The following is a 27,128-nucleotide window of genomic DNA, read 5'->3' as shown; positions in this document are numbered from 1 at the left end:
AACCATGTCCCAAATGACATCCATAAAGAACAGAACAGAGATGAGTGAGTTCATTCTCACAGGAATAATAGATACTCCAGAACTTCAAGTTCCTCTCTTCATAATGTTCACCATCATCTATCTCACTACCCTTGTGGGGAACTTAGGGATAGTAGCCCTTATCTCCTGGGACTCCCACTTGCACACTCCAATGTACTTTTTTCTCAATAATCTCGCTCTGGTAGATTTTGGCTATTCCTCAGCTGTCACACCCAAGGTTATGGCTGGTTTTCTCATAGGGGGCAAGGTCATCTCCTACAATGGATGTGCTGCACAAATGTTCTTCTTTTCAAGCTTTTGCACTACTGAAATTTATCTCCTGACTGTTATGGCCTATGACAGACACACAGCAATATGTAAGCCCCTCCATTATTCTACCACCATGACATCAAGTGTGTGCACTTGTCTGACCATTATTGCATATATTGGTGGAATTTTGAACTCTGCTACTATTACAGGACAGACCTTTAGCCTCTCCTTCTGTAGTTCCAATGTGGTCCATCACTTTTTCTGTGACATTCCTGTTCTCCTGGCTCTCTCCTGCTCTGATGTATACATCAATGAAGTGGTAATCTTTATCTTAGGAGGATTCACAATCTCTTTTGGACTCTTTTTTATTTTTATTTCTTACCTATTCATCTTTATGGCCATCCTGAAGATCCAATCTAATGAGGGTCGCCAGAAAGCCTTCTCTACTTGTGCTTCTCACCTTTCTGTGGTGTCCATATTTTATGGGACAATAATCTTTATGTACTTACAACCCAGTTCTAGCCATTCTATGGACACAGACAAAGTGACTTCTGTATTCTATACCATGATCATTCCCATGTTGAATCCTCTAGTCTATACCATAAGGAACAAAGACATCCATGTTGCTTTCAGAAAAGCTTTGGGGGAGATAAAGATTTCATTAGGCTTAGCATTTTGCTTAAGAGAAGACAAAATCTAAAACTTCTTTCTCTAGACTCTGGGCCCTAAATCACAGTCTTATCTTAAACTGACATCTATTTTTTCTAGATTCAGTGTAATATAGTAAGAAAAGGATTATACTTAGACTGAGGAGAAGCAGAGATTCAAATGCTGACAAGAACACTTATCAGTCATGGGACCTTGCAGGATTACTATATAGGAACAATGAAACTATAAATAAACATTAATTTAGAGTACATTATCTACTAGACAGTGGGATATAATGATATAAAATGAAATTCTTTTACTCACAATTACAAAGGCTCATATTGTCTTCCAGTGATTGACTAGTTGAGGCTTAAGAAACCAAACTCTCCTCACCAGTCCTAACCCCTCTTTTGGCCAATAGAATAAACTGGCCATTCCCTCATCTTCTATTTCTTCCTCTTCCCTTCTCACCCCCTCCCTTTCTCCTTTAACTTTCTCTCTTTCCCCCCTTCAGACTTTAAGTGGACCTTATTTTAGCAGAAGCTCTGTTTTCAGGAATTTCCAAATATTTGATCCTCCATTCACTGTTTTTTGGTATGCTTTATAAGACTCTCTGTACTACTTCAATAAAATGAGTAAAAACATTTTCATTTCTTGGCTTGTCACAGAAAATAATGAAATATCTTTCTAAGATCATCTCTTCTTTGAACTTCCCTCTCCTTTGCATACTCCTGTGAACTTCTCAGTTAAACATTCATTTGACTAGTGATCAGAAATTCATTCTATAATTTTTACAATATCTAACTGACTTATAAATGCTTCCTCAAATGGGTGAAACTGGTAAGTGTTACTAATCTTTCATATCATGTTACCCTGTTTAGTACAATTCATGAGCGCTAGGCTGGTTGCAGAACATTGGAAGGTTAGTGACTTTTGTCTTCTTTCAAACTAGTCTTTCTCTGATCTTTCTACATAATTGTAGCTACTTTGAAATAATTCTAATTTAGGATGTTCCAGGCAAAATGGTTTAAGGCTTAGCCTTGTCCTATCCTCTGCTGATTCTGATATTTCCTATAAAATATTCCCTGTCCCTAAAATACATTTCATCCTTCTTCTCACACAATATTGAAGTTTTCTCTTTCTTTAGGATTGAGATTCCATTTCATACCTACACAAAGACTCATCCTTCATTTCCTCAATTTTTCCTCCTCCTCATATTCCCCTTAAATGGTTTGCATGGATCTATTTTGTTGCCCTGTATTTTGCATCATGCTTATCTGTGTATATGTTTTCATATAATCCCAGGAAACTAATGTCTGGAGGAGATCTCTTCTATTTTAATTCTTTGTATTTACAGAGCCTAGAAACATAGATTAGGGCATAATAAACAGTTAATAAGTGATGAATTGGATTCTGATCAGTTCATAAGAAGTGAGAAATTGAGAAAACTAAAATTTAATTAAATTGGTGATATAACTCATATCTTTTGGAGCTGGAATTTGAATACAAATCTTTGGTATACAAATCTTTAGGTATTTCCACTTGGGTCTCAAGAATGAGCAATATTTTCTTTTTAAAAATGAATGGGTCAAACAATCTCAGAAACATTCAATAATTTCATCCAAGAGTGTTGAGGACCAAACATAGTGTGAAACCCTAAAAGTCTGTAAAGGGTTAAACAGGGATTTGTACATAAACCCTACAATTGTGTATTATAGCACCCTTTGGGAGTTAAGGGAATAATTTGTTCTCCCTTGCAGTTGTGTAGTTCAGCACACTTTGCCCTGTAGCTGTGTATTACAGCACACTTTGCCCTGTAGCTGTGTATTACAACACACTTTGAGAGTTAAGGGGTAATCTGGTCTCACAGCCCTGCAGTACTTTAAGAGTTAAGGGAATAAAGAATTGCAAATCAGTCTCTACAGTTATCTTACTTTTAAACAGAGTTAGTAGTCAAGTTAGAATCAACATGACCCTGGCAATCAGAGATAAATGTGATAAATGTTTGGAGGTCATAAAACAGAGTTACAAGAAGCAGGTTTTGCTTAGGAAGGAATGAATGCTTTTCATTAACAGACAATAACTTTGCTGTGTCTTGAAAACATATATATTCTGCATAGGGCAGGGGAATAGGTATTTCATGGAGGTATTCATTGACAAACTGTTGCCTGTCATTTCTTTGTATCATTTGCATCCTCTCACATGATACAATATATTCTGCTGGTCAGAATTAGATCCCAGAAGCCACCAACACAAGAGAATGACAATAATGATACAACATAACAAAACCTATGAGATAGAGCCAAATCAGTCCTCAGGGGAAATTTTGTATCTCTAAATAGATACAGAAATAAAATACAGAAAAATGGGATCAATGAATTGGGCATGCAATTAAAAAAACCAGAGGAAAAAAAAAACAAATTAGAAATACCTAATTAGAAATTCTGAAACTCAAAGGAGAGATTAGTAAAACTGAAACTAAGAAAACTATTGAAATAATTAATAAAGCAAAGTTGGTTTTATAAAACAAAAACAGCAAAATAGATACATCTTTGATTAATTTGATTTAGAAAAAGGGGGGAGGAAATCACCAACATCAAAAATGAAAAGTGTGAAATTACCACCAATGAAAAAGAAATTAAAGCAAAAGTTAGGAGCTATTTTGCCCAATTTGTGGCAGCAAATACAGCAATCTAACCAAAATAGATGCATATTTACAAAAGTATAAATTGCCCAGATTAACAAAAGAGGAAATAAGTTACTTAAATAGTCCCATTTTAGAAAAAGACATTGAATAAGCTATTAATTAACTCCCTAAGAAAAAATCTCCCGGGCCAAATGGATTCACAAGTGAATTCTACCAAACATTTAAAGAACAATTAATTCCAATAATAAGTAAAGTATTGGGGGGGGGGACAGGTAAAGGAGGAGTCCTGACAAATTCCTTCTGTGACACCAATATGGTAATGATACCTAAACCAGGAAGAGCCAAAACAAACAAACAAACAAAAAATGCAGACCAATCTTCCTGATGAATATTGATGTAAAAAATTTAAATAAAATATTAGCAAAGAGAGTACAAACAACAGGATAATATATATGACCAAATGGAATTTATACTAGAAATGTAGGGCTGGTTCAATATCAGGAAAACTATCACCATAATCAACCATATCCATAACAAAACAAACAGAAATTATATGATAATCTCAATAGTTGCAGAAAAAGCCTTTGAGAAAATACATTACCCATTCCTATTAAAAATAATAGAGAGCATAGGGATAAAAGGAGTTTTCCTTAAAATAAGAAGTATCTATCTAAAACAAATAGCAAGCATTATTTATAATGGAGAAGCTAGACACATTTCCAATAAAATCAGAGGTGAAACAAGGATGCCCATTATTATCACTACTATTCAACACTGAACTAGAAATTTTGGCTTTGGCAATAAGAAAAATATATGATGATATACTTAGAGAATCCTAGAAAATCATCCAAAAACTTGCGTGAAATAATTGACAGTTTTAGCAAAGTTACAGGATATAAAATAAACCCACACAAATCATCAGCTGTTCTATATATTTCTATGTATTACTGACAAAGCCCATCAGAAAGAGAAATTTCATTTAAAATATCTGTAGACAAAATCTGGGTGTCTATCTGCTAAGACAAACTCAAGAACTACATGAACATAATTACAAAACACTTCTCATACAAATAAAGTCAGATCTAAACAACTGGAAAATTATTCATTGCTCATAGGTAGGCTGAGCTAATATAATAATAATAGCAATTCTGTCTAAATTGATCTACTTGTTCAGCTCCATTCCAATAAAACTGACAAAAATTATTGTATAGAACTAAAAATAATAACAGAATTTATTTGAAAGAACAAAGACAAGAATATCAACGGAATTACTGAAAAAATACAAAAGAAATTGGCTTAATTTGCAAACCTAAAACTATTATAAAGCAGCAGTCATCAAAACCATTTGGTTAAAGCAGTAGTCATCAACAAAACCATTTGGTTCTAGTTAAGAAACAATGTGGTAAATTGGTGGAATAGGTTAGATATAAGCAACACCATAATCAAGGCTTACAGTCCTAGTGTTTGATACTCCCCCCAAATTCCAACTTCTGGAATATGAACTCACTATCTGACAAAATTTTCTGGGAAAACTGGAAAGTTATATCAGAAACTTGGCATAGACCTACATCTCATACCCCATAAGGTCAAAATGGGTACATGATTTGGGCATAAAGGATAATACTATAAACAAACTAGGAGAGCAAGAGGTAATTTACCTATCAGATATTTGGAGAAGGGAAGAATTTAGGACTAAAAAAAACACTAGAAAACATTATAAAAGGCAAGATGGACAATTATTATGTTAAATTAAAAAGGGGTTGCACAAACAAAACCAATAGAAACAAGATTAAAAGGAAAATACAAAACTAAGAAAAAATATATATATAGTTAGGTTTCTGTCTCATTTCTAGAACAAAAAAAACTATGTCAAATTTATAAAAATACAAGTCCTTTCACAATTGATAAATGGTCAAAAGATATGAACAGACAATTTTCAGAAGACAAAATTAAAGCCATCTAAAGTCATATGAAAAATGTTCTAAATCATGATTGATTAGATAAATGCAAGGTACCAACTCACATATCTCTCATTGGCTAAGATAATGATAAATGTTGGACAGAATGTGGGAAAACTGGAAAACTAATACATTGTTGATGGAGTTGTGAAATGATCGAGCAATTCTGGAGAGGAGTTAGGAACTATGTCCAAAGGGCTATAAAAGTGTGCATACTCTTTGACTCCAGAAGTGTCACTACTGGGTCTGAATCCCAAGGAAATCATAAAGGAAGGAAAAGGACCTACAAGTATAAAAATGTAGCAGCTCTTTTTGTGGTAGAAAAGAATTGGAAAAAAGTAGATGCCCATCAATTGGAGAATGGCTGAAAAAGTTGTGGTATATGAAGATAATGGAATATTACTGTTACATGATTTTAATTTAAAATTTGAATGGATAACTCACACATTGGATGATCAATTCAAGATCCAAAAATTTTTCAGCAAGCTAAAATGTTGAATTTAAAAAATGATTTTAGAAAGCTCTGGTTTTATACAAACTGATGCTGAGCTAAACAATCAGAACCAGGACCATATTGTACACAATAACAGCAAGAATTTGTGATGATCAACTATACAAGACTTGAATCTTCTTAGTGCTTCAAGTGATGCAATTTTTTAATAATCCCAATAGATTTTGGTGCTGGAACTCTATCTTCCCAGAAATCAGCCGGAGTCAGGATCACTAAACGTCTTTATTCTTGATCTTTTATGGTCAAGGTCAGGGAATTAAATCTAGCAATCTCCACACACACCTTCCTCCCTCCAAAGCCACGAGAGAGACAGTAAGAGCGTCTCAATTTCCTCTTCCTCCCCCTATTTCTCCCACACACTTCACTTCCCCTTCTTTGTCTCACCAATCAAGTCAGCACAGAATAGCTAGGGAGGGTCAACCTTCAAACAAGTTAATAGGGAACTGTCCAATTGGCAATTAGTCTCACGTGCTCCATTATCCAAGTGCATTTGCTCAGTTCTAGCCCTTTACATTTTGGACAGAAAATGCCATCTGTATCCAGAAAAAGAACTATGGAGATTGAATATGAATATGTTAACTTCTTTTTTTCTGTTTTTTTTTCTAATCTCTCCCATGATTTTTCCTTTTTGCTCCAAATTTTTCTCTCTCAACATGACATAAAACAATGTGTATTAAAAATAAATATAAAAAAAAAAACTTAAGGACATTTGTCCTTGAGGACTAGAGCTCCAAAAGATTGTGAATCTGATGGATCTGGGTGGAGATTGGGGCCATAGTTGAATTAGGAGCAAAGTGTTGATTGAAACATGATTGTGGTGATATCCATGAGAATAATATAAACATTCTGTAATTGAGAAAAAGCAGTTTCCTCACAATACAAAGCCCTATCCTCACAATAATCCTGAAAGCTAGAATATGCATATATGCTTGTTTCCATTTTACTGTTTTCCTCCCTGAAGCAGTTGGGGTTAAGTGACTTGCCCAGGGTCACACAGCTAGGAGGGGTTAAGGTCTGAGACCACATTTGAACTCAGGTCCTCTAAACTTCAGGACTGATGCTCTATCCATTGCACCACCTAGCTGCCCCCTATTTTATTGTTGAAGAATACAAAATTCAGAGATGGCAAGGAACTGCCTAAAATTTCACAGTGAGCTAAAACTCCAGGCCCACAGCCTCTCACTCCACCTCAATGCTCTTTTCCCTACCCTATGTTGGCTTTCATGAGTAATATCACATTTTTCTACACCATAGTCTCTTCAGTATAATCAGAACAGAGGTAATTATTTCCATTTTAATGATGGATATACTAAGACTTGAAGATGTGTCATGACTTTTGCAGGGTCATAGATGTAGGATGTGGTAGAAGCAGAATAATAATCCCAGTTTTAGTATCCCATTGTCCATAGTTTATTCTTTACCTCACTTTGCCAGCAACAAGTTAAGAATGACAAAACACCCATGAGAAAACGGTCTCCCTGGACAATCAAAGTGTGTCCTCCATGATCAGAGCAGAATTTAATGACTTGGTTTGTTTTTTTCCCCACAAATTGCTGCTAGAGGTGCCAAGTTTCTCTTAAGGGGAAACCATCTCCTAAAAGCTGAAGGGCTCCCAAATCTGCATAAAGTGACTTTCTGATCCTTGTCTTCATCTATTAACATTGATGTTTCATAATTAAGGAATATTGCTCTACCACTTTATGGGTCAGCATCACCTGAGTCACTAAATCATTCATTTGTTCTCTATTAATTTCTATTATTGTTCACCACTGAGCTAGAGACAAAATCACAACTCTACTATCATTCCTATAGATCAGATGTGGCCCCTTCAAATCTAGGAATATTTGAAGACCAAGGATTAGAAAAACATTTTTTTCTAGTAGGTTTGCCTGCTTCCTGAGCTTGGGACTAAAACTCCAAGATCTATTTGTGAAGTTTTTGATCATCTCTCCTTTCTAGAATAAAACCCATCTTTCTATACATGCCAGGTAAGTGCTGGGACATTTAATTCAAGACTTGATAGTTTATTTGGAAGGGAATAGAGAATAACATTCTAGACTTATAGTCAAGATGATTTTGATTAAAATTCTGTCCTTGATATTTGTTCTCTTTGAGATCATTTCTCAGATTAAATCTCTGAGTCTCATTTTCTGTCCTAACTGAGTCTAACAATACCAATGATATTCAAGTTAGAGGATTGTTTTGAGACTTATAAGACTTAGAAGAGTTAATGTGAAGAAAATTGATTTGCAAACCTTGAAGTGCTAAATGCACATAAATTAATATTCTCTTTATATACACAAATTAATATTCTCTATTTTGCTTGCACTTTGAAAAACGATTCCCTCACAGTAATTCAAGAGATCAAGACATTATTTTGAAGGGGATCAAGGCAAAATCCTAATGCTAATAAAATATGAATAAATCAGCAAACTTTAAGTACCTACTCTGCAGTAATAATGCTGAAAAATACTGAGGAAGACACAATAATTGGAATAGATGTGGTTCCTTGTAACAACTTAGTTATATGAACTTTCACAGCTTGCAGAGTATTATACATCCAATAACTCATTTGCCTCTAAAGATAATTACAGGAGGAATACTCTATAGATATTTTTGTATTCCCATTTAACAGACAAGATCACATGGGCTCAGAGAAGGGATTAGAATTGTTTAGGAAAAGGGACACAGATAGAGAACTGATTATGGAGTCAGGAAGCCCTGAGATCAAATATAGCCTCAAACATTTGCCACTAGCTGTGTGACCCTGGACAGTCCCTTAACCCCAATTCTTTCCACCCCAAAAAACAAACAAAAGAATTGGCCACAGAATAGCTTTGGTAGACTTCAAACTCAAGTCTTTCTGATTCTAACTTCATTGCCCTATGTACTTACTACAAAACACTGCCGCTATCTTCTGGTCATGTTTTTACTTTATTTTATTTTATCCAGAAAACATTTTTTTTCTTCCATGATCATACATGATCACTAGGTAACTCAGTAACATACTGGCAGAGCCATGGCCCTAGATTCAGGTAAACCTGCATTCAGATCCTGCTTTAGACCTTTCCTGACTTTGTGACTCTGGGCATGGCAATTTCTCAAACTTGGTATCTTCATCTTCAAGATCAAGATAATAATAGTGCCTAACTCCTAGCATTGTTATCTGCAGAAATCAATCACCAAACAATTCATAAAGTTCTTACTATGTTGCAGGCAATTTGCTAAGGGCTGAGGATACAAAAAGAAGCAAAAGACAGCGTCTATTCTCAAAGAGCTCATCATCTAATAGCAAAACAAGACAAACAAAATGAAATAATCTACATACAAGAAAACATGGGAAAAACATATAAAGTGCCCTGGACATCTTAAAGTGCTATATAAATACTGGCTGTTGTTGTTCAGGGGAATACTACTAATAATCTACCTAGAATTTATTTCACATAATATTTCTCATAATATAATTTTGGAAAAGACATAGAGTACTTTGTTAGATGATAACACAATTAAGTGACTTTAGCAGTTATTAAACTGACAGACCCCAAAACTCAGTCATTAATGGTTCAATTTTTCCATGAAAATCATTTAGATCCTTCTCTTCCCTCATACATGTATCTCCACCATTCACAATAGATATCTACATTTGGGGTGATATTTTCTGACTCAGAGACATTTTGAGTCTGAGTTCACTCTTCTTTTATTTTCTTTCTTGTTACAGGTAAATAACCTAACTTCCCAGTAGTATCTATGGAGAATGGCTCAGAAATTAATGAATTCATTTTTCTAGGACTAACAGATGCCCCAGAGCTTCAGATCCCCCTTTTTATAATATTCACCCTAATCTATATCATCACATTGGTGGGAAATCTGGGAATGGTAGCCCTGATCTTTTGGGACTCCCGTCTCCACAGCCCCATGTACTTCTTCCTCAGTAACCTCTCTCTGGTGGATTTTGGCTACTCATCAGCTGTTACTCCCAAGGTGATGGTTGGACTCCTCACAGGGGACAAGGTCATCTCCTACAATGGATGTGTAACACAATTGTTCTTTTTTGCAACATTCACTACTGTTGAAAGTTTCTTCCTAGCTTCCATGGCCTATGATCGTCATGTGGCTGTGTGCAAGCCTCTATATTATACCATGACAATGACATCAGGAGTGTGTATACGTCTAGCTGTTGGTTCCTACATCTGTGGCTTTCTGACTTCCTCTGTGAGTGTAGGAGATACTTTTAGCCTCTCCTTCTGTAGTTCCAACATAGTTCATCATTTTTTTTGTGATATTCCCCCTCTCCTGGCTCTTTCCTGCTCGGATATCCACATTAATGAGTGGGTGCTCTTTATATTAGGGGGATTCAACATCTCCTTTGCCCTCATGGTCATCTGCACCTCTTATCTCTTTGTCCTTGCTGCCATTCTGAAAATCCGTTCTGCTGAGGGTCGGAAAAAAGCCTTCTCTACCTGTGCTTCCCATCTCATAGCAGTGTCCATATTCTATGGGACAATCACTTTCATGTACCTGCAACCAAGCTCTAGTCATTCCATGGACATAGACAAATTGGCTTCTGTGTTCTATGCCATGATTATTCCAATGCTGAACCCGTTGGTCTACAGTTTGAGGAACAAGGAAGTCAAGAATGCTTTCAGGAAAAGTTTTAGATCTTCATTCTTGGGCATCCCATCTCTACTTCTCCCTACTGGACAACATGTATCTCATTCCAGCTAGTCTTAACCTATCCAGTTATCCTCAGGGTCACCTAATACAATAATAAGTAAGAATATTATAAAGAATGAGCCCATTTTCTGCCTATAAGAATTATAGACAGTTTTTCAGACTTTCACAGGACCTCATTTTAGCAGCTTTATTTTCAATACTGCCAAATCTTTGATCCTCCATTCACTGTTTTTGCTAGACTTAATAAGTCTCTCTGTACCACTTCAATAAAATGAATAAGAACATATTTATTTCTTGGCTTTTCACAGAAAATAATGAAATATCTTTGTAAGATCATCTCATCTTTGAACTTCCCTCTCCTTTGCATATTCCTAGGAGCTCCTCAGTTAAACATTCATTTCACTAGAAACCAGAAACTCATTCAATAATTTTTACAAAATTGGCTTATAAATGTATTCCTAGATATCTGCTTCCTTAAATTGGTCAAACTGGTAAGTGCTATTAATCTTTCATATCATGTTCCCCTGTTCACTACAATTCATGAGGGTGAGGCTGGTTGCAGAAGACTGGAAGGTTAATGACTTGTGTCTTGCTCCTTTCAACCTAGTTTTTCTCTAAGCTTTCTATATAATTATATCTATTTTGAAATAACCCTATTTAAGGGTATTCCAGACAAAAATGGTCTAATACATGGCCTTGTCCTATCCTCTGCTGATTCTGAAACTTCCTACAAAATATTCCCTGTCCTTAAAATACATTTTCATCCTCCTTATCACCTAAAGTTGAAGTCTTCTCTTTCTTTAAGACTGAGATACCATTTCACACTTGCACAAAGACTCATTTCTCATTTCCTCAATTTTCCTCCCTCCTCATATTTCCCTTAAATTGTTTTTATGGATCTATTTTGCTGCCCTGTATTTTGCATCATACTTATCTGTGTATATGTTCTCTTATAACTCCAGGAAACTAATGTCTGGAGGAGACCTCTTCTACTTTTATTCATTGTATTTACAGAGTCTATAACATTAACAAGGGCAGAATAGACACTTAATAAATGATGGATTGGATTTTGTTCAGTTCATAAGAAGTAAGAAATTGAGAAAACTGAAATTTAGATAAATTGGTCTGGTAATTCATATGTTTTGGAGCTGGAGTTCAAATGCAGGAATATAGGTATAAAAATCTGTGGGTCTTTGCATTTGGGCCTCAAGAATAAGCAGTATTTCTAAAAATGAGTGGGTCAAACAATAAATCACTGAAAGCTTTCATAAATTCATCCAAGAGGATGACAATAATGAGACAACATACCCAAAATCTATGGAATGAATCCAAAGCAGTTCTTAAGGGAAATTTTATATCTCTAAATAGATATATGAATAAAATAGAAAAAGAGGAGATCAATGAATTGGGCATGCAATTAAAAAAGCTAGAAAAAGGACAAATCAAAAATCCCAAATTAGGAATTCTGAAACTCAAAAGATAGATTAAAAAAATTGAAACTAAGGAAGCTATTAAAGAAATTAGTAAAACTAAGAGTTCATTTTTTGAAAAACAACAACAACAACAACAACAAGAACAAAATAGATAAGCTTTTGGTTAATTTGGTTAGAAAAAGAAAAAAAGTACCAGCATCAAAAATTAATAAGATGAACTTGCCACTAATGGAAAAAAAATTAAAGCAATGATTGGAAGCTATTTTGCCCAACTGTATGGCAGCAAATCCAACAATCTAACCAAAGCAGATGAATATTTACAAAAGTATTAATTTCCCAGATTAAAAGAAGAGAAAATAAATTACTTGAATAGTCCCATTTTAGAAAAAGACATTGAACAAGCTGTTAATGAACTCCCTAAAAACTCTCCGGGACCAGATGGATTAACAAGTGAATTTTTTCAAACATGTGAAGAACAATTAATTCCAAACATTTAAAGAAAAATGTAAACTATTTGGAAAAACAGGTAAAGGAAATCCTATCAAATCCCTTCTATGATACAGATATGGTAATGATACTTAAACCAGGAAGATCCAAAACAAAAAAATTATAGACCAATCCCTCTGATGAATATTGATACAAAAATAAATAACTAAAATATTAGCAAAGAGATTATAGCAACTTATCAGCAGGATAATATATATGAACAAGTAGAATTTATACTAGAAATGTAGGACTGGTTCAATATCAGGAAACCTATCACCATAATCAACCATATCCCATAAAAAAACAACAAAAATTATATGATAATCTCAATAGTTGCACAAAAAGCCTTTGACAAAATACAATACCCATTCCTATTAAAAACAATAGAGAGCACAGGGATAAAAGAAGTTTTCCTTAAAATAATAAGAGGTATCTATCAAAACCAACAGTAAGCATTATTTATAATGGAGAGAAGCTAGAAACATTCCCAAGAAGATCAGGGGTGAAACAAGGATGCCCATTATTACCACTATTATTCAAATTGTACTAAAAATGCTGGCTTTAGGAATAAGAAAATAAAAATATGATAAGATGATATACTTAACCCTAGAAAATCATCCAAAAACCTACTTGAAACAATTTACAGTTTTAGCAAAGTTACAGGATATCAAATAGACTCACACAAATCATCAGCTTTTCACATATTTCTATGTATTACTAACAAAGCCTTCAGAAAGAGAAAATCCATTTTAAATAACTATAGACAAAATAAAATATTTGGGTGTCTATCTGCTAAGAGAAATTCAATAACTACAGGAACATAGTTACAAAATAGTTCTCACAAAATAAAGTCAGATCTAAACAATTAGAAATTTATTAAATTTATTGCTCTTAAGTAGGCTGAGCTAATATAATAATAATTACAATTCTGCCTAAATTGATCCACTTGTTCAGTTCCATTCCAATCAAACTGCCAAAAACTTATTTTATAGAACTAGAAAAAATAATAGCAAAATTCATCTGGAAGAACAAAAGGACAAGAATATCAAGGGAATTAATGAAAAAAAAAATACTTAGGTTGGCTTAGCACCACCAACCCTAAAACTCTTATAAAGCAGCAGTCATCAAAACCATTTAATTAAAGTAGTGGTCATCAAAACCATTTGGTATTGGCTAAGAAACAGCAACAGTATGGTGAATCAGTGGAATAGGTTAAATACAAACAACACAGTAATCAAGGCCCATATGTAATCTACTATTTGATAAACACCCAAGTTCCAGCTTCTGGAATATGAATTCACTATTTGACAAAAATTACTGGAAAAACTTGGAAAGTTATGTCAGAAATTTGGCATAGACCTACATCTCACATCCCATAGCAAAATAAAGTCAAAATGGGTACGTGATTTGGGCATAAAGGATGATACCATAAACAAACTAGGAGAGCAAGGAGCAATTTACCTATCAGATCTTTGGAGAAGGGAAGAATTTATGACCAAAGAATTAGAGCACATTTTGAAAGGTAAAATCACAACTTCTATTACATTTAATTTAAAAAGTTTTACAAAAATAAAATCAACAGAAACAAGATTAAAAGAGAAGTACAAAACTGGGGGTAATGTCTACAGCTAACATTTCTGATAAAGATTTCATTTCTAAAACATGTATTCTTATACATTTGACACAGTTCTTTATAAGTCATTCTCCAATTGATAATTGGTCAAAGGATATGAACAGACAATTTTCAGATGACAAAATTAAAGCCATCTATAGTCATATAAAAATATTCTAAATCATTATTGATTAGAAAAATGTGAATTCAAACAACTTTGAGTTACCACATCACATTTCTCTCATTGGCTAAGATGACAGGAAAAGATAATGATAAATGATGTAGGGAATGTGGGAAAACTGGGACACCGATGCATTGTTATTGGAGTTGTGAAATGATCCAACTGTTCTGAAGAACAGTTTGGAACTATATCCAAAGGATTTTAAAACTGTGCATACCCTTTGACCCAGAAGTTCCATTACTGGGTCTGTATCCCAAGGAAATCATAAAGAAGGGGGAAGGACCCATTTGTGCAAAAATGTTTGTAGCAGCAATTTTTGTAGTAGGAAAGAAATGGAAAATGAGCAGATGTACATCAATTGGGGAATGATTGAATAAGCTGTGGTATATGAAGATAATGGAATATTATTGTTATGTAAAAATGATGAACAAGCTTATTTTAGAAAGACCTGGAAAGACTTACATGAACTGATGCTGACTGAAGCAAACAGAACCAGGAATACATTGTACACAATAACAGCAAGAATGTGTGATGATCAACTATGAAAGATTTTGTTCTTCTCAGTGGTTGTTTCAGTGATCCCAAGTAATCCAAAAATTTTGGACAGAAAATGCTATCTGCATCCAAAATAAGAACTATAGAGATTGAATGTAAATCAACATATGCTATGTTAACTTCTTTTTTCTGTTTTTTTTTTTGTTTTTTTTTTTGTTTTTTCTCTCTTTGTTTTTTTGCTCTAATTTTCCTCTTTCAGTATGACTCATGAAGCAATGCGTATTAAAAATAAATTGTAAAAAAAAGAAAAAAGAAAAGAAAGAAAAAAAGAAATGAACAATACTTCAGCACTTGAATTACAAAAATGCTTTGTTTTCCTGTGTCTTTCTTTCTATCATACACAGAGTAAATGATTTTGCACCATGGTTGACAATAGACTCAGATGTCAAAACAAATAAATAACAAACAATAGCAAAACCTTCTTCTCTGGCCTTCAGTGGACAGAAATAGGCCTTTCCAGAAACTGGGAGTCAATTGATGATATTTCTCAGAGTTTTTAATGTTGTTAAAATGCATTGTAGTTGAAAATCAGCTGGCACTAATGTCAGGGTGAAAGTTATGCTTTCTGTGAGAAGATTTCGGAATTTGACTAAATTGCAAACTTAATGATCATAAATATTTCATCATGATAACCAAAACCTCATCATAATCCTAGCCTATATTAAAGGAAAGATAATATGTATTATGAAAGAGACAATGATTCTGATCTGCCTTAAACCACATCTGGGGTACTGTCTTGGTGTTTTGAATGTGAGTGAAATATCATGCACAGAGAAGTGAACTCATAAAATGTTCATATAAGAATCAGCTGAAGAAACTGGATATATTTGTAGTGGAGGAGAAAAAGTATTCACTTTGTTGTACCTGCTACTTTGTCAGATTTCAAATTCATGGTAAAAAGGTCTCAGATTGCCACCTCCAAATTTATCACCGTGCTGCTGACTCAAGCCTTAACTGACACCACCTGTCTCAATATTTTTCTCCTTTTGGGTTGAAGGGATAGAGGATAGGGTACTAAACTTTCCCCTTTTTACTCACTCCACTTGAAGTCTTCTACTTTACCTGATTTTTAACTCCACCTAACAAGGTGCTCCCATGCTAGTCACTTCTTGGTTTTTCTCACCCTGCTTTTCTACCTCTTTTTTAAAATTTTATTTCAATTTAATTAATTTTTTAAAATTTTATTCTGAACTTAAGAAATAATATATAGATTTCCATAACATAGTAGAATGGGGGGAGAAGATGATTCCATATAAAATTGCAAATCTATTATGTACAACTTGCTGTTCCTTTTAAATATAAAATAAAGTTATCATGTAACCTCCTTTTTTGGTCTATGTGCAATTTTTGCCAATTTTCCAGCCTTTCCAATGATTGTAGGCAAATAATGAATTCTTGTCCCCCAAACTTGTCTTCATACTTGTCAAATGTTAGTTTACTATAGTCACTTAATGTTATAAATTATATGTCCACATCGTTCCTGTAATCTTCTTTCTATTTCTTAGATAGTACCAGTTTTGATAATTACTGCCTTATAATGAAGTTTAAATTCTGGTACTGCTATAATCTTTCATTTACATTTTATTTCATGAGTTCCTTCAATATTCTTGACCCTATGTTCTTCTAAATGAATTTTGTTTTTTTTCTAACTCAGTCAAATATTTTTTGGTAATTTGATTTGGTATGACATTAAATATATAAATTATTAAGTGAAATTGTCATTTTATTATTTTGGCCCTGCATTCATGAACAATTAATATCTTTCCAATTAACTAAATCTGATCTAATTTGCATAAAAAGTTGCTTTTTTATATAATTGTGTTAATATACATATAGTTCTTGGATTTGTTTTGACAGAAATAATTCCAGGTATTTTGTGCTTTCTAGAATTATTTTAAATGAGCATCTCTTACTATATCTTCTTTCAGTGTTTTGTTGATGATATATAGCAATGCTGATGATTTATGTTTCCTGTTACTTTGCTAAAATCATTAGTGATTTCAACCAACTTTTTAATCGAGTCTTTGGAATTTTCTAAGTATATCATTATAACGTCTATGAAAAGATATCATGTTATTACCAAATTTCCAATTCTGATTCTATTTCTATTTCTTTTATTAGTGCTAGAATTTCCAATACAATATTGAATAATATAGTGACAGTGGAAATTCTTGTTTCATACCTGATCTTACTGGGAAGACTTTTAGCTCATTCTAGCTCATCCCTATTAAAAATATTGCTTGCTGCTGGTCTTAGGTAAATACTTTTTGTTGATTTAAGAAAAAATTCCATTTATACTTATACTTTCAAGTGTTTTTAATAGAAACAAGTATTTTACTTTCTCAAAAATGTTTCTGTGTCTATTGAAATAATCATATTTGTGTTATGTATGGATATAATCAAATCAATTAATAGTTTTCCTTGTGTAAAACCCAGGATTCTATTTCTTTTGCATTGTCTTTCCCCATTAGAATATGAGCTCCTTGAGGGTATAAATTATCATTGTTTTTGTTAATTGTATGCTCAGACTTTAAAATAATGCCTAGCATGTAATGAGTGCTTAACAATTGAATTGCTTTTTAAAAGAGGATAGATGAATAAAGGGGAGCCATCTACTTGCAGCTATGAAATAGAAATTAGTCTTGTGATTGTTGACCCTGGAAGACTGGAATAAAGGATATAGATGGAAACTGCAGGGTCATATTTAGATTTAGTGTGACAAAATCAAGTAACTGAAAGTGTCCAGAAAGAATATTTTCTTCTCAGTGGAAATCTTCAAGTAAAAGTTGCATGACAATTTCTACATAACATAGGAGATTCAAGTTTGACTTGATGGCCTCTGAGTCTTTGAAGTTTAATATCTTTATTTGCTTCTAATGATCTTGAGATAGTGTGGTCAGCAGTCTCTTCACCATCCTTGCTATTTTTCCCTATATATGTTTTAATTTGTTTGTTTTCTTTCAAAATATTGTACCATAACCAAATACTACACTACAGATATTATTTGAAGAGTGCTGAGAACAATTTGATTTTCACTTTCATTCTAGATAGTACGCCTCTTTATTTAATGCAATATCCTTTGTGGCTCAGACAAAATAATGTTCTATGAAACAATTTTCAACCATTAAAAAAAAACAATAAAAATTTCTACATATTATTGTTATTATTTTGGTTACCATATCACACCATTGATTCATATTGAGTTTAAAGTCTACTAAAACCCCCAGATATTTTTCACTTAATGTGTTATCTAATGCTATCATATATTTAGTCCTCGTTGAATTAGCCTTATTTAAAAAATCCAAATGGATAGAGAGTGATCTACTGATTTTTGTAGAGATAAACTTACAGATTAGTCCCTTATTCTGGGACGGCTTCTTTACTAGGCTGAAGTGATATTTATTATCATTCAGTTGTTCTTCTAATTTAATGAACTCATTTGGGATTTTCTTGGCAAGGATACTTGAGTGCTTAGCCATTTTCTTCTCCAGTTCATTATACAGATGAGGAAACAGGGTTAAGCAATTTGTCCAGGATCACAGAGCTAGTAAATATCTGAGGTTGGAATTGAACTCAGGAAGATGAATCTTCCTGATTCCAAGCCCAGTGCTCTATTCACTATACCATCTAGCTACTCAGGAGAATTGGTTTCATGTTTTCCCAAGGGAAATGTATCAGAATATGAGAATGTATCAGAGAGGATTAGTCAATGAATATCATGGAGGGTGAATTCTTGTAGGAGAACTTCCCAAACTTCACTAGGCTATAGAATTGTAGAAAGATTGAGCTTCCCATATCTTTTGAGCTACTCTATGTCGAGACAGATTTATTATCATCTCTCCCTTAAGCTTCCAACAAGATGAGAAGGGATTTCTCTTCTCATTTTCCTCTGGCTTCAGAAGCTTAAGCTATACTTAAGCACATGCAGCAAAAATATGTGTTTGTGTGGGTGAAACTGAGACTGGACCTCAAGTTCCTGAATGTCTATTCTGTTTTGTATTTCATTCCTTAATCAAATAGCAATCAAGAGAAATTGATGTTTTATTATCATTGGTAACTTCTTGAGTTGCTATCAGGTTCCCAGTGGTACTTTCAGCAATTCAAAATCAACTGAGATAATATATGTAAAATATTTCTGCCATGTAAATGTCAGTTATCAATGTCACTACTCCTACAATAACTACACTACAGCTACCACCCTTTCGAGAGATATTTGATGTAACTATTTTTCACCAATCAGCTGTTTTTCTTCTTATTTTAGCTATGTTAATTTTGTTCATGCAAAAGTTTCTTTTTTATTTTTTAAGTATCATTTGTCCATTCTTTGATTAATAATTCATTCTTTATTCATACCTATGAAAATTGTGTAATCTAAATAATGCCTTTAAATACCTTCCTCTAGGACTTGTTCCCTGAATAATCTAAGAATAACTAACTTAAAATGAATTTTAAATGACACTAAGAAAGTACCTGTGAGAACATGGTCTCTTTAGATGATCAAGACTTGGTCCCCATGGATACAGCAGAGTTAATGGCTTGTTTTGTTCATGAGCCAAATGAAGAACTGCCAGGTTTCTCCAAGGTGCCATGGTCTCCTAAGAGTAATTTTATGTCTAGATCTTTATAAAACCTCTCCTCGATTCCCATCTTTAGCCACTCACATCTAAATGATGCACTATTAGAGTTAATTGCTATAGGATCAACCTGGAGGCAGAAGTCCTTTCCATCATTTAATCTTTATTAATCTTGAGAACATGCAGGAGAGAAATTCACTAACTCTACTTCAATACAAAGAAGCAATGACTAAGAATAATTTCTCTGGAAATAGGGACCATTGAACATGTATTAGAGATGAAGGAGTAGTTTCTTCAACAGAATAAGTTGCTTCCTAGGATTAGGAAGAGTTAATGTGAAGGTGCTTGTCTTTCTCTACCATCCTGAGCTCTATCTTTATTTCTCTAGATTGGTAAATTCTAAGAACCTCAAACCACATTTCCTTGATTTATTTGAAGGATAAGGCATTGTTGAATGATTCTAGGAACAACTGGATCTGTGTCCTTTCTCTCATTTTCCTCATTTATAATATTGTGATCATAATATCTGTTATAACTAATTAAAAATGTATTTTTTTTCTTTTTTGTGAGGCAATTGGAGTTGCCAGAGCCACACAGCTAGTGAGTGATAAGTGTCCTCCTGTCTTCAGGGCTCTATCCACTGCAACATCTACTTGACCCCAAAATAGGCATTTTCAAATTTTAAAATGTTAGTAAAATGTCAGTTATTATTTGCCACATCACATCTTCTCAAGATGATTGTCTTTAAGTAAAAGGGCATTTTGAGAAAGTATATCAGGTAGCTAAATTGCACAACATTTATCTTCCTGAGTTCAAATCTAGTCTCAGATACTTGCCAACTGTGTGATTCAGGGCCTTAGTTTCCTCATTTTTTAAGCGAATTGGAGAAGGAAATGACAAACTATCTTTGCTAAGAAAACCCCAAATGAAGTCATGAACACTTAGACACATTTGTGGGATGATAACTACATCACTGAAATACAGACCTTGAAGATTATACATTATTCAGACTAAACAGGATTAATAGAAACAAGTTAGAGAAAAATGACTGAACAGAAAAGTATGTCAGCATTGTTTACTGTTAGTGAAATCTTAAAAAATAATTTACAATACTTATATAAGGATACACCATTCACAAAGCATTCTGTTAAATTCTGAGAGTGATACAAAGTTTATATAAGATATCGGTCCTGCCTCCAATCATTTCAATTTACCTTTAATAATGGTTTACATCTGGTGACTCATTTTAATCTCATGATTCTATGAGAAAGGTGCAATTATTTATATCCTCATTTTATAGGTTACCAAACAGAATAAGAAAAATTAAGGGATTTTCTGCGGGCTATACAGCTTGCAAAATATCTGAGGTAGAATTTTGACCCAAATCTTCTGGACTAGTAGGCCTATACTTTTTCTAGCATATTATTAGTGAAGTTACCAAGTGCATAGAGATTTGGATTTAGAATCAAGAAGGCCCAAGTTTAAATCTAGTTTCAAACATTTAACAATTGTGTACACTAAGCAAGTATCTTGGTTTTCTCATCTGCAAAGTAGGAATGATAATAGTACCTGCCTCCAGGATTGTCATGAGTACAAAATGGGATAAAGTGGGTAAAGTATTTTGCAAAATTTTAAGTACAAATAGAAACATTAGCAACTAATATTACGAAAAAGGAAAATGTCACATTTGTCTTCTATTTGCTCATAAGGACTTTATATATGGGGACTCAAAACCATGTAATGTTAAATGCAATAAGGAGACCACATTTTAAGGATATGTCTACATCTAATTGGCTCAGTTATCAGATCAGGTGAGTGCAAAAGTAGCATTTATGGGACTGATATAACTTAGCACCAAGCTAGCAATAGTCACTTTGAACTATTTGGTATAATGTGAAGTGAAACTCCTAGATCTAATCCAGAATGAGATGTTAAAATGGATTTTCCTACTCCCTTCTTGTGATGTTTTCCAAATTCCTCACTCATTTTCTCTTCTTGATCATATTAATCCTAGTTAACTCTAATGGCAGTGCTGTCCTGTTTCTGATTCCATTGATCTTTATCAAAATACCTTCCGTGACACATTTTCTTTCTTGTTCCAGAATTTCTACAGATATGTAGATAGATAAATATAGATATATAGAGACACACAGATACACACACTTATATCTATATGTATTTACCTATAGATACATATTTGTGTGTATGCACATATATATAATCTTTCTCCAACTTGTTTCTATAGAAGTAGTAGAATAATATATTCTAAATAATTTATATTATTCAAGGTCTGTATTGCAGTCATGCATTTATCATCCCCCAAAATCTCAGTGATATCATTGAGGACAAATATATCCTCCTACATTGGGACATCTATGCCATTTTGCCTGTTAATTATTTTACAAACTGCCTGCAGAGCTTTTGATCTATTTATCTTTGTTATTTTAATTTAATCAACCTCACTTCTTTTTATGACTTTTTCTGCCCTCATTGGGGGATGTTGTAGTGGCAATTATCAATCAGATATAAATCATACTCATGGTCCCTTCTTGCTTTTAGATTCTGTCTTCAGTAATACTTTGATTATTTCACAGTGAAACTTGGCTTGGCTAACATGATTGGGATTACAAGGTGAGTGCCATTGTAAAAGAGTGATGAAACTAGATTTCAAAAGTTTTCAAAAGAGTGAGATGTAGACTAATCTGGTTCTTCTAATCAAGGAAGACTTAAAGTAAAATCTGGTATTTATAACTAGATCTTGTCCAAAAGCAAGCAAAAGACAATACAAAGTTGTCCTTCAATGGAAAATTTCTTTGGCAAATCAAGAAATAAACAAAAGGACAAAATTTCCTTCAAATTCATGTATGGAACCATCTGTTTCTATGCTGGTTATTTTAAAGCGTTGGAAATGGAGAAAAGACAGTGTTAAGAAAATTCAGTTTAGACAAAGGATATTTATCCTCAAGTGATTCCAAGACACTCTTTTTGAAAAGATTGACTTGCATTTATTTTAAGGGGTGAGTGGAATTATTTCTAATTATTTAAGTGGTGAGTGGAAAAGTAATTAACTTCACTGCACAGATATCTTATCAGCATTTGGATCTGTCCTAAAAATACCCACTGGATTCCAACCATCATAACTGCTCTTCCCTTTTGTCACTAAATTTTTCTCTCCTTATTTCTCTAACTCAATTATCTTCTTTCTCCTTCATCCAAATGGACCAAATTCAAAAGAAAAGGTTTGCTTCCCATGATGATTTTCAGCAGAGCAAAGGTACACTTTCTGGCAATGAGGTTTACTATTATGCCTTTGAAATTATTGAGACTGTGATAGATTGAAAAAAAGTTGAAAACATTAGTCAGGAGTTTATGGGAAGATGCAGTAGAAACTACTATGACCATTTAGATTTAGCTTCTCTCTTGTGCTTCTACTCCCATTCTGATCATCATTAATGCTTCAGATTTAACTATGCTGAGTTACTTCAGCTGATTTCTCTCTTGTCACAGGTGAGCGACGCTATCTTGAAATGACATCTATGGAAAATCACTCAGAGGTGAATGAATTCATTCTTGTGGGCTTAACAGATGCCCCAGAGCTTCAGATCCCCCTCTTCATAATTTTTACTATTATTTATTTGATCACTCTGTTGGGGAACCTTGGTATGGTAGTGCTGATCTCCTGGGATACCCATCTCCACAACCCAATGTACTTTTTTCTAAGTAACCTGTCTTTGGCGGATTTGGGATATTCTTCCGCTGTTACTCCCAAGGTAATAGCTGGATTCCTCACAGGGGACAAAGCCATCTCTTATAATGGATGTGCCGCACAAATGTTCTTCTTCACGACCTTTGCAAGTGTGGATTGTTTTCTTCTAGCTGTGATGGCTTATGATCGCCATGCAGCAGTATGTAAGCCCCTGCATTATAGCACCACCATGACATTGAGTGTTTGTATTCGCTTGGCAACTGGGGTTTATATCTGTAGCTTTCTTCAGTCATCCATTAACATTGGATATACCTTTCACCTCTCCTTTTGTGGTTCCAATGTGATCCATCACTTTTTCTGTGACATTCCTCCACTCTTGGTTCTCTCCTGTTCTGATATCCATATCACTGAGATGGTAGTCTTTATTATAGCAGGATTTAATGTATCTTTTACCCTCTTCGTAATAGTGACATCCTATGTATTCATTTTTATTGCCATCCTAAGGATTCACTCTTCTGAAGGTCGGCATAAGGCCTTCTCTACCTGTGCTTCCCACCTCACCACTGTATCCATTTTTTATGGGACAATCATCTTCATGTACTTTCAGCCCAGCTCAAGCCATTCAATGGACACAGATAAAATGGCATCAGTATTCTACACTATAATCATTCCCATGCTAAATCCTTTAGTCTATAGCTTGAGGAACAAGGAAGTCAAGAATGCTTTTAGAAAAGCTGCTGGGAAAAAATATCCACTAGATATATGAGAAAGTTTGAAATTGTTTTTAGAATTTCAAATTATACTTCATCAATGCTAATTGGGAAAAAGTCTCAATATAAATCTCCTATATCTAAGCTAACTCAGATTCATTTTTGAAGTGAAGAGATGCTGATTTTATATTTTCCAAAAGACACATTGTGCAGTATTGAACTTGGAATTAGAAGATATCACAAGAGTAAATATTTACTGTGACGATTTCCTATTTTGTGTCCCACAACAAGGCATTTATTCTCTTTCATTGTGTATTTTTTCATTTGTATTTATAACAGGGATCCTTTAAAATTAAAATTATACTTAATAAATGGTTCCTTTTTCCCTTTAATATGGTATGAAAGACAATTTGATTTCACTAATCATGCTATTGCTTATGACACTTATAACTTCCTATTTAATTCATCTTAAATTTTGTGTAGCTTTTATGGTGTTAACTTCTGGCATCTCTAGGAACTAGATAGACTCAGGTCAGAAATGAATTATACCAAAGGCATTAGAAGCATTTTAATACAACTACTGGCTATTCATATAGCCTTATAACTACTAACATTATTTTTTATAATTTTTGTCCATCTTTCTTCACTCTGGTTTTGGAGATTTAAGAGGTAAGGTATATGAGTACATATTTAGTTTCATTGTAAATGTAGAAATGACTCCTAAGGATTCAGAATTTTTTATATTTTAATACTTTTAATCAAATTGTATCATTTTATAATTATGCAGAGAATAATTTTAATGTTATAGACTTTCTCACAGTGGTCATTTAAAGGCAGTAGACTTTATTTCATTCTTCCAAGAGAATATACCACATCAAAGGCAAAATTTTAGGATTTTTCTGTAATGTTCTGTTGTCCCTGTTTGGGCGCCAAAATGCTAAAATCCAGGCTAGCTCCTCTGAAGGGCTCAGAATAAGTCCTTGTCAGGATAAGCAAAAGTTCTTGCTCCACGTTGTGGATGCCAATATGTAATGTTGTCTCCAGAAACTGCTGATCGCTCTCTGGGAGGAGATCTGCTGTCTCAACTGCCACCAGCTCTGACCTAGAGTAGACTTCTCCCTCCCTTGCTCAATGTCACTTCTTTTATGATCCCAGAGAATGGGCGTGGAATAACTCAGGGGCTTCTGGGAAAAAATACCTCAACCAATGAACTTGCTCCTCATAAACATGCAAGCTCCTCCCCAGAAGTTCAAAGGGGTAAAACTTCCCTTAAAGGCTGGAACTAGAGAATTGTTAAGTACCAACTTAGCACTTAGTAAGAACCTAATATTTTTCTTTTTGGGGCAAGTCACTTAACCCTATTTACCTCAATCCCCCCTTTTTTTAAAGTGAGCTGGGGGAGGAAATGGCAAACTATTCCCAAATTATGTTATAAAGAGTTGAAAATGTCTGGAATAATGGAACAATAATTTTGATATATCAAAAATCTCATTTTTCCTTTTGATCTGATATTTGGAGCAACATGACAAATATGAAAATATGTTTAAAAGATTTGCATATGTTTAACCTAAATCAGATTGCTTGCTGTCTTGGGTAATGGAGAGAGGGGAAGAGAGGGACAAAATTTGTAACACAAGGTTTTGCAAAAGTGAATGTTGAAAACTCTCTTTGCATGTATTTAGAAAAAATAAAATGCTATTAAAATAAAAAAAAAAGAATCATCATGGCTACATTAAAAATAAGCATCAGTGAACCTATATAGATTTCTTTTTTCCATATGATTTCTAAACACATGAAGAAACTGCTGTGGATAAAATATACCTTGATTTTAGCAAACATTTTCATAAAGTATTTCATTATTGTGAAGATAGAAAGATAAATATTAGATAACAATACAGAGATATTCAAAAATGAGTAGATGGAAGGACTCAAAGAGTAGTTGCTGTTTCCATGTTCATAATATATATGGTTACCTTCAAATGTGCTTTCTTAATGGGAAGGGACATAGCTGGAAGGAAGAAGGGGAGAGAATCTAGAAATTAAAGTTTTAAAAACAAAATTTTTAATTGTTTTATATGCAAGGAAAAAAATAACATATTAAACAAATTAAATGAGTGGTAAATGTAGTTTCTAGAATAAAATCAAGAGGAATCATAATTGGTCTTATGTTATTTAATGTTTGCATTTTTTATTCAATGACTGGAATAAAGGCATAGATTATATGTTTATCAGATATGCATATGACACAAATCTAAGAAGGACAGCTAACACAGAAAATGATAGTCTCTATCTAAAAGTTTCTCGACAGATTAGTAGTGTCAAATTCACATAGAAAAAAAATCACTCTGGGCAGCAAAAAACTAAGACAAATACAGAGACCATATGAGCATAATTGTAAAACACTTCATACAAATAAAGACAGAGTTAAATAATCATAGATACATTAAGTGCTATGAATAGGCTAAGTCAAGATAATAAAAATGACAATTCTATCTAAATTCATTTGGTTATTCAGTGTTATCCCAAACTATCAGAAAATCATTTTATAATGCTCAAAAATAATAATAAAAATCATCTGAAAGAACAAAAGGTCAAGAATATCAACACTGATGAAAATGAATATGATTACATAGATAGTAAGCATCTGAAGCCAGATTTGAACTGAAGAAGATGTCAGCCTTGTGAAGACCAAGTTAGCATCCTGGATACCTTACAATCATCCAGAGTCAAGATAAGCAAAAGTCCTTCATCTTTATTCTTGATCTTTTGGAGTAGCAGTCAGGGGAATGGCCATAGGAATCTCCATACCTTTTTTCTCTCTCTCCACCTCCAAAAAGTGACTCCCGCTTGTCTTACTCCACCCTCTGATCCCTCTCACAATTCTCTGTCTACACCCACAGATCGAGCCAGCACAGAATAGTTGGAAAGGGCTATTCTCCTAGCATATGTTAATAGAGTATTGTCCAATTGGTAATTAGCCTTAAGTGCTCGGCCCTCAGTACAACTCAGTTTCAGTCCTTTACAAGCCTGACTCTAGGTTCAGTACTCTATATATTGCACCACTTTACTGTGCCTTGTAAACTTTTTCTCCTCCATTAGTACACCACTCTATCTCTTAGCCAGTACAAGATTGTTTTAATGATAT

The 27,128-nt window shown here is 33.8% G+C and overlaps 3 protein-coding genes across 3 annotated transcripts; all 3 read left to right on the top strand.

Moving 5' to 3' along the window:
• The first annotated feature begins 1 nt into the window (after nucleotide 1).
• On the top strand, nucleotides 2-988 carry LOC141547556 (olfactory receptor 5B12-like). Its single transcript, XM_074275943.1, has one exon. The coding sequence runs from the start codon at nucleotides 5-7 to the stop codon at nucleotides 986-988; it is 984 nt and encodes a 327-aa protein (XP_074132044.1). The 5' UTR covers nucleotides 2-4.
• Nucleotides 989-9,796: 8,808 nt separating this feature from the next.
• LOC141547555 (olfactory receptor 5B12-like) lies at nucleotides 9,797-10,777 on the top strand. The gene has a single exon (XM_074275942.1). It carries the CDS (start codon nucleotides 9,800-9,802, stop codon nucleotides 10,775-10,777), a length of 978 nt encoding a protein of 325 aa, XP_074132043.1. The 5' UTR covers nucleotides 9,797-9,799.
• A 12,317-nt stretch (nucleotides 10,778-23,094) lies between these two features.
• On the top strand, nucleotides 23,095-24,039 carry LOC141547554 (olfactory receptor 5B21-like). The gene has a single exon (XM_074275941.1). The coding sequence runs from the start codon at nucleotides 23,095-23,097 to the stop codon at nucleotides 24,037-24,039; it is 945 nt and encodes a 314-aa protein (XP_074132042.1).
• Nucleotides 24,040-27,128: the final 3,089 nt, after the last annotated feature.

The sequence above is a fragment of the Sminthopsis crassicaudata genome, chromosome 6 (genome assembly GCF_048593235.1).
Source record: "Sminthopsis crassicaudata isolate SCR6 chromosome 6, ASM4859323v1, whole genome shotgun sequence".
Lineage (NCBI taxonomy): Eukaryota > Metazoa > Chordata > Mammalia > Dasyuromorphia > Dasyuridae > Sminthopsis > Sminthopsis crassicaudata.
This window is presented reverse-complemented; position numbering and strand designations above follow the sequence as displayed.

Bases quoted from the DNA above. Each gene is read 5' to 3' on its own strand.
- LOC141547556 (XM_074275943.1), top strand. From the start codon at position 5: ATGTCCCAAATGACATCCATAAAGAACAGAACAGAGATGAGTGAGTTC.
- LOC141547555 (XM_074275942.1), top strand. From the start codon at position 9,800: ATGGAGAATGGCTCAGAAATTAATGAATTCATTTTTCTAGGACTAACA.
- LOC141547554 (XM_074275941.1), top strand. From the start codon at position 23,095: ATGACATCTATGGAAAATCACTCAGAGGTGAATGAATTCATTCTTGTG.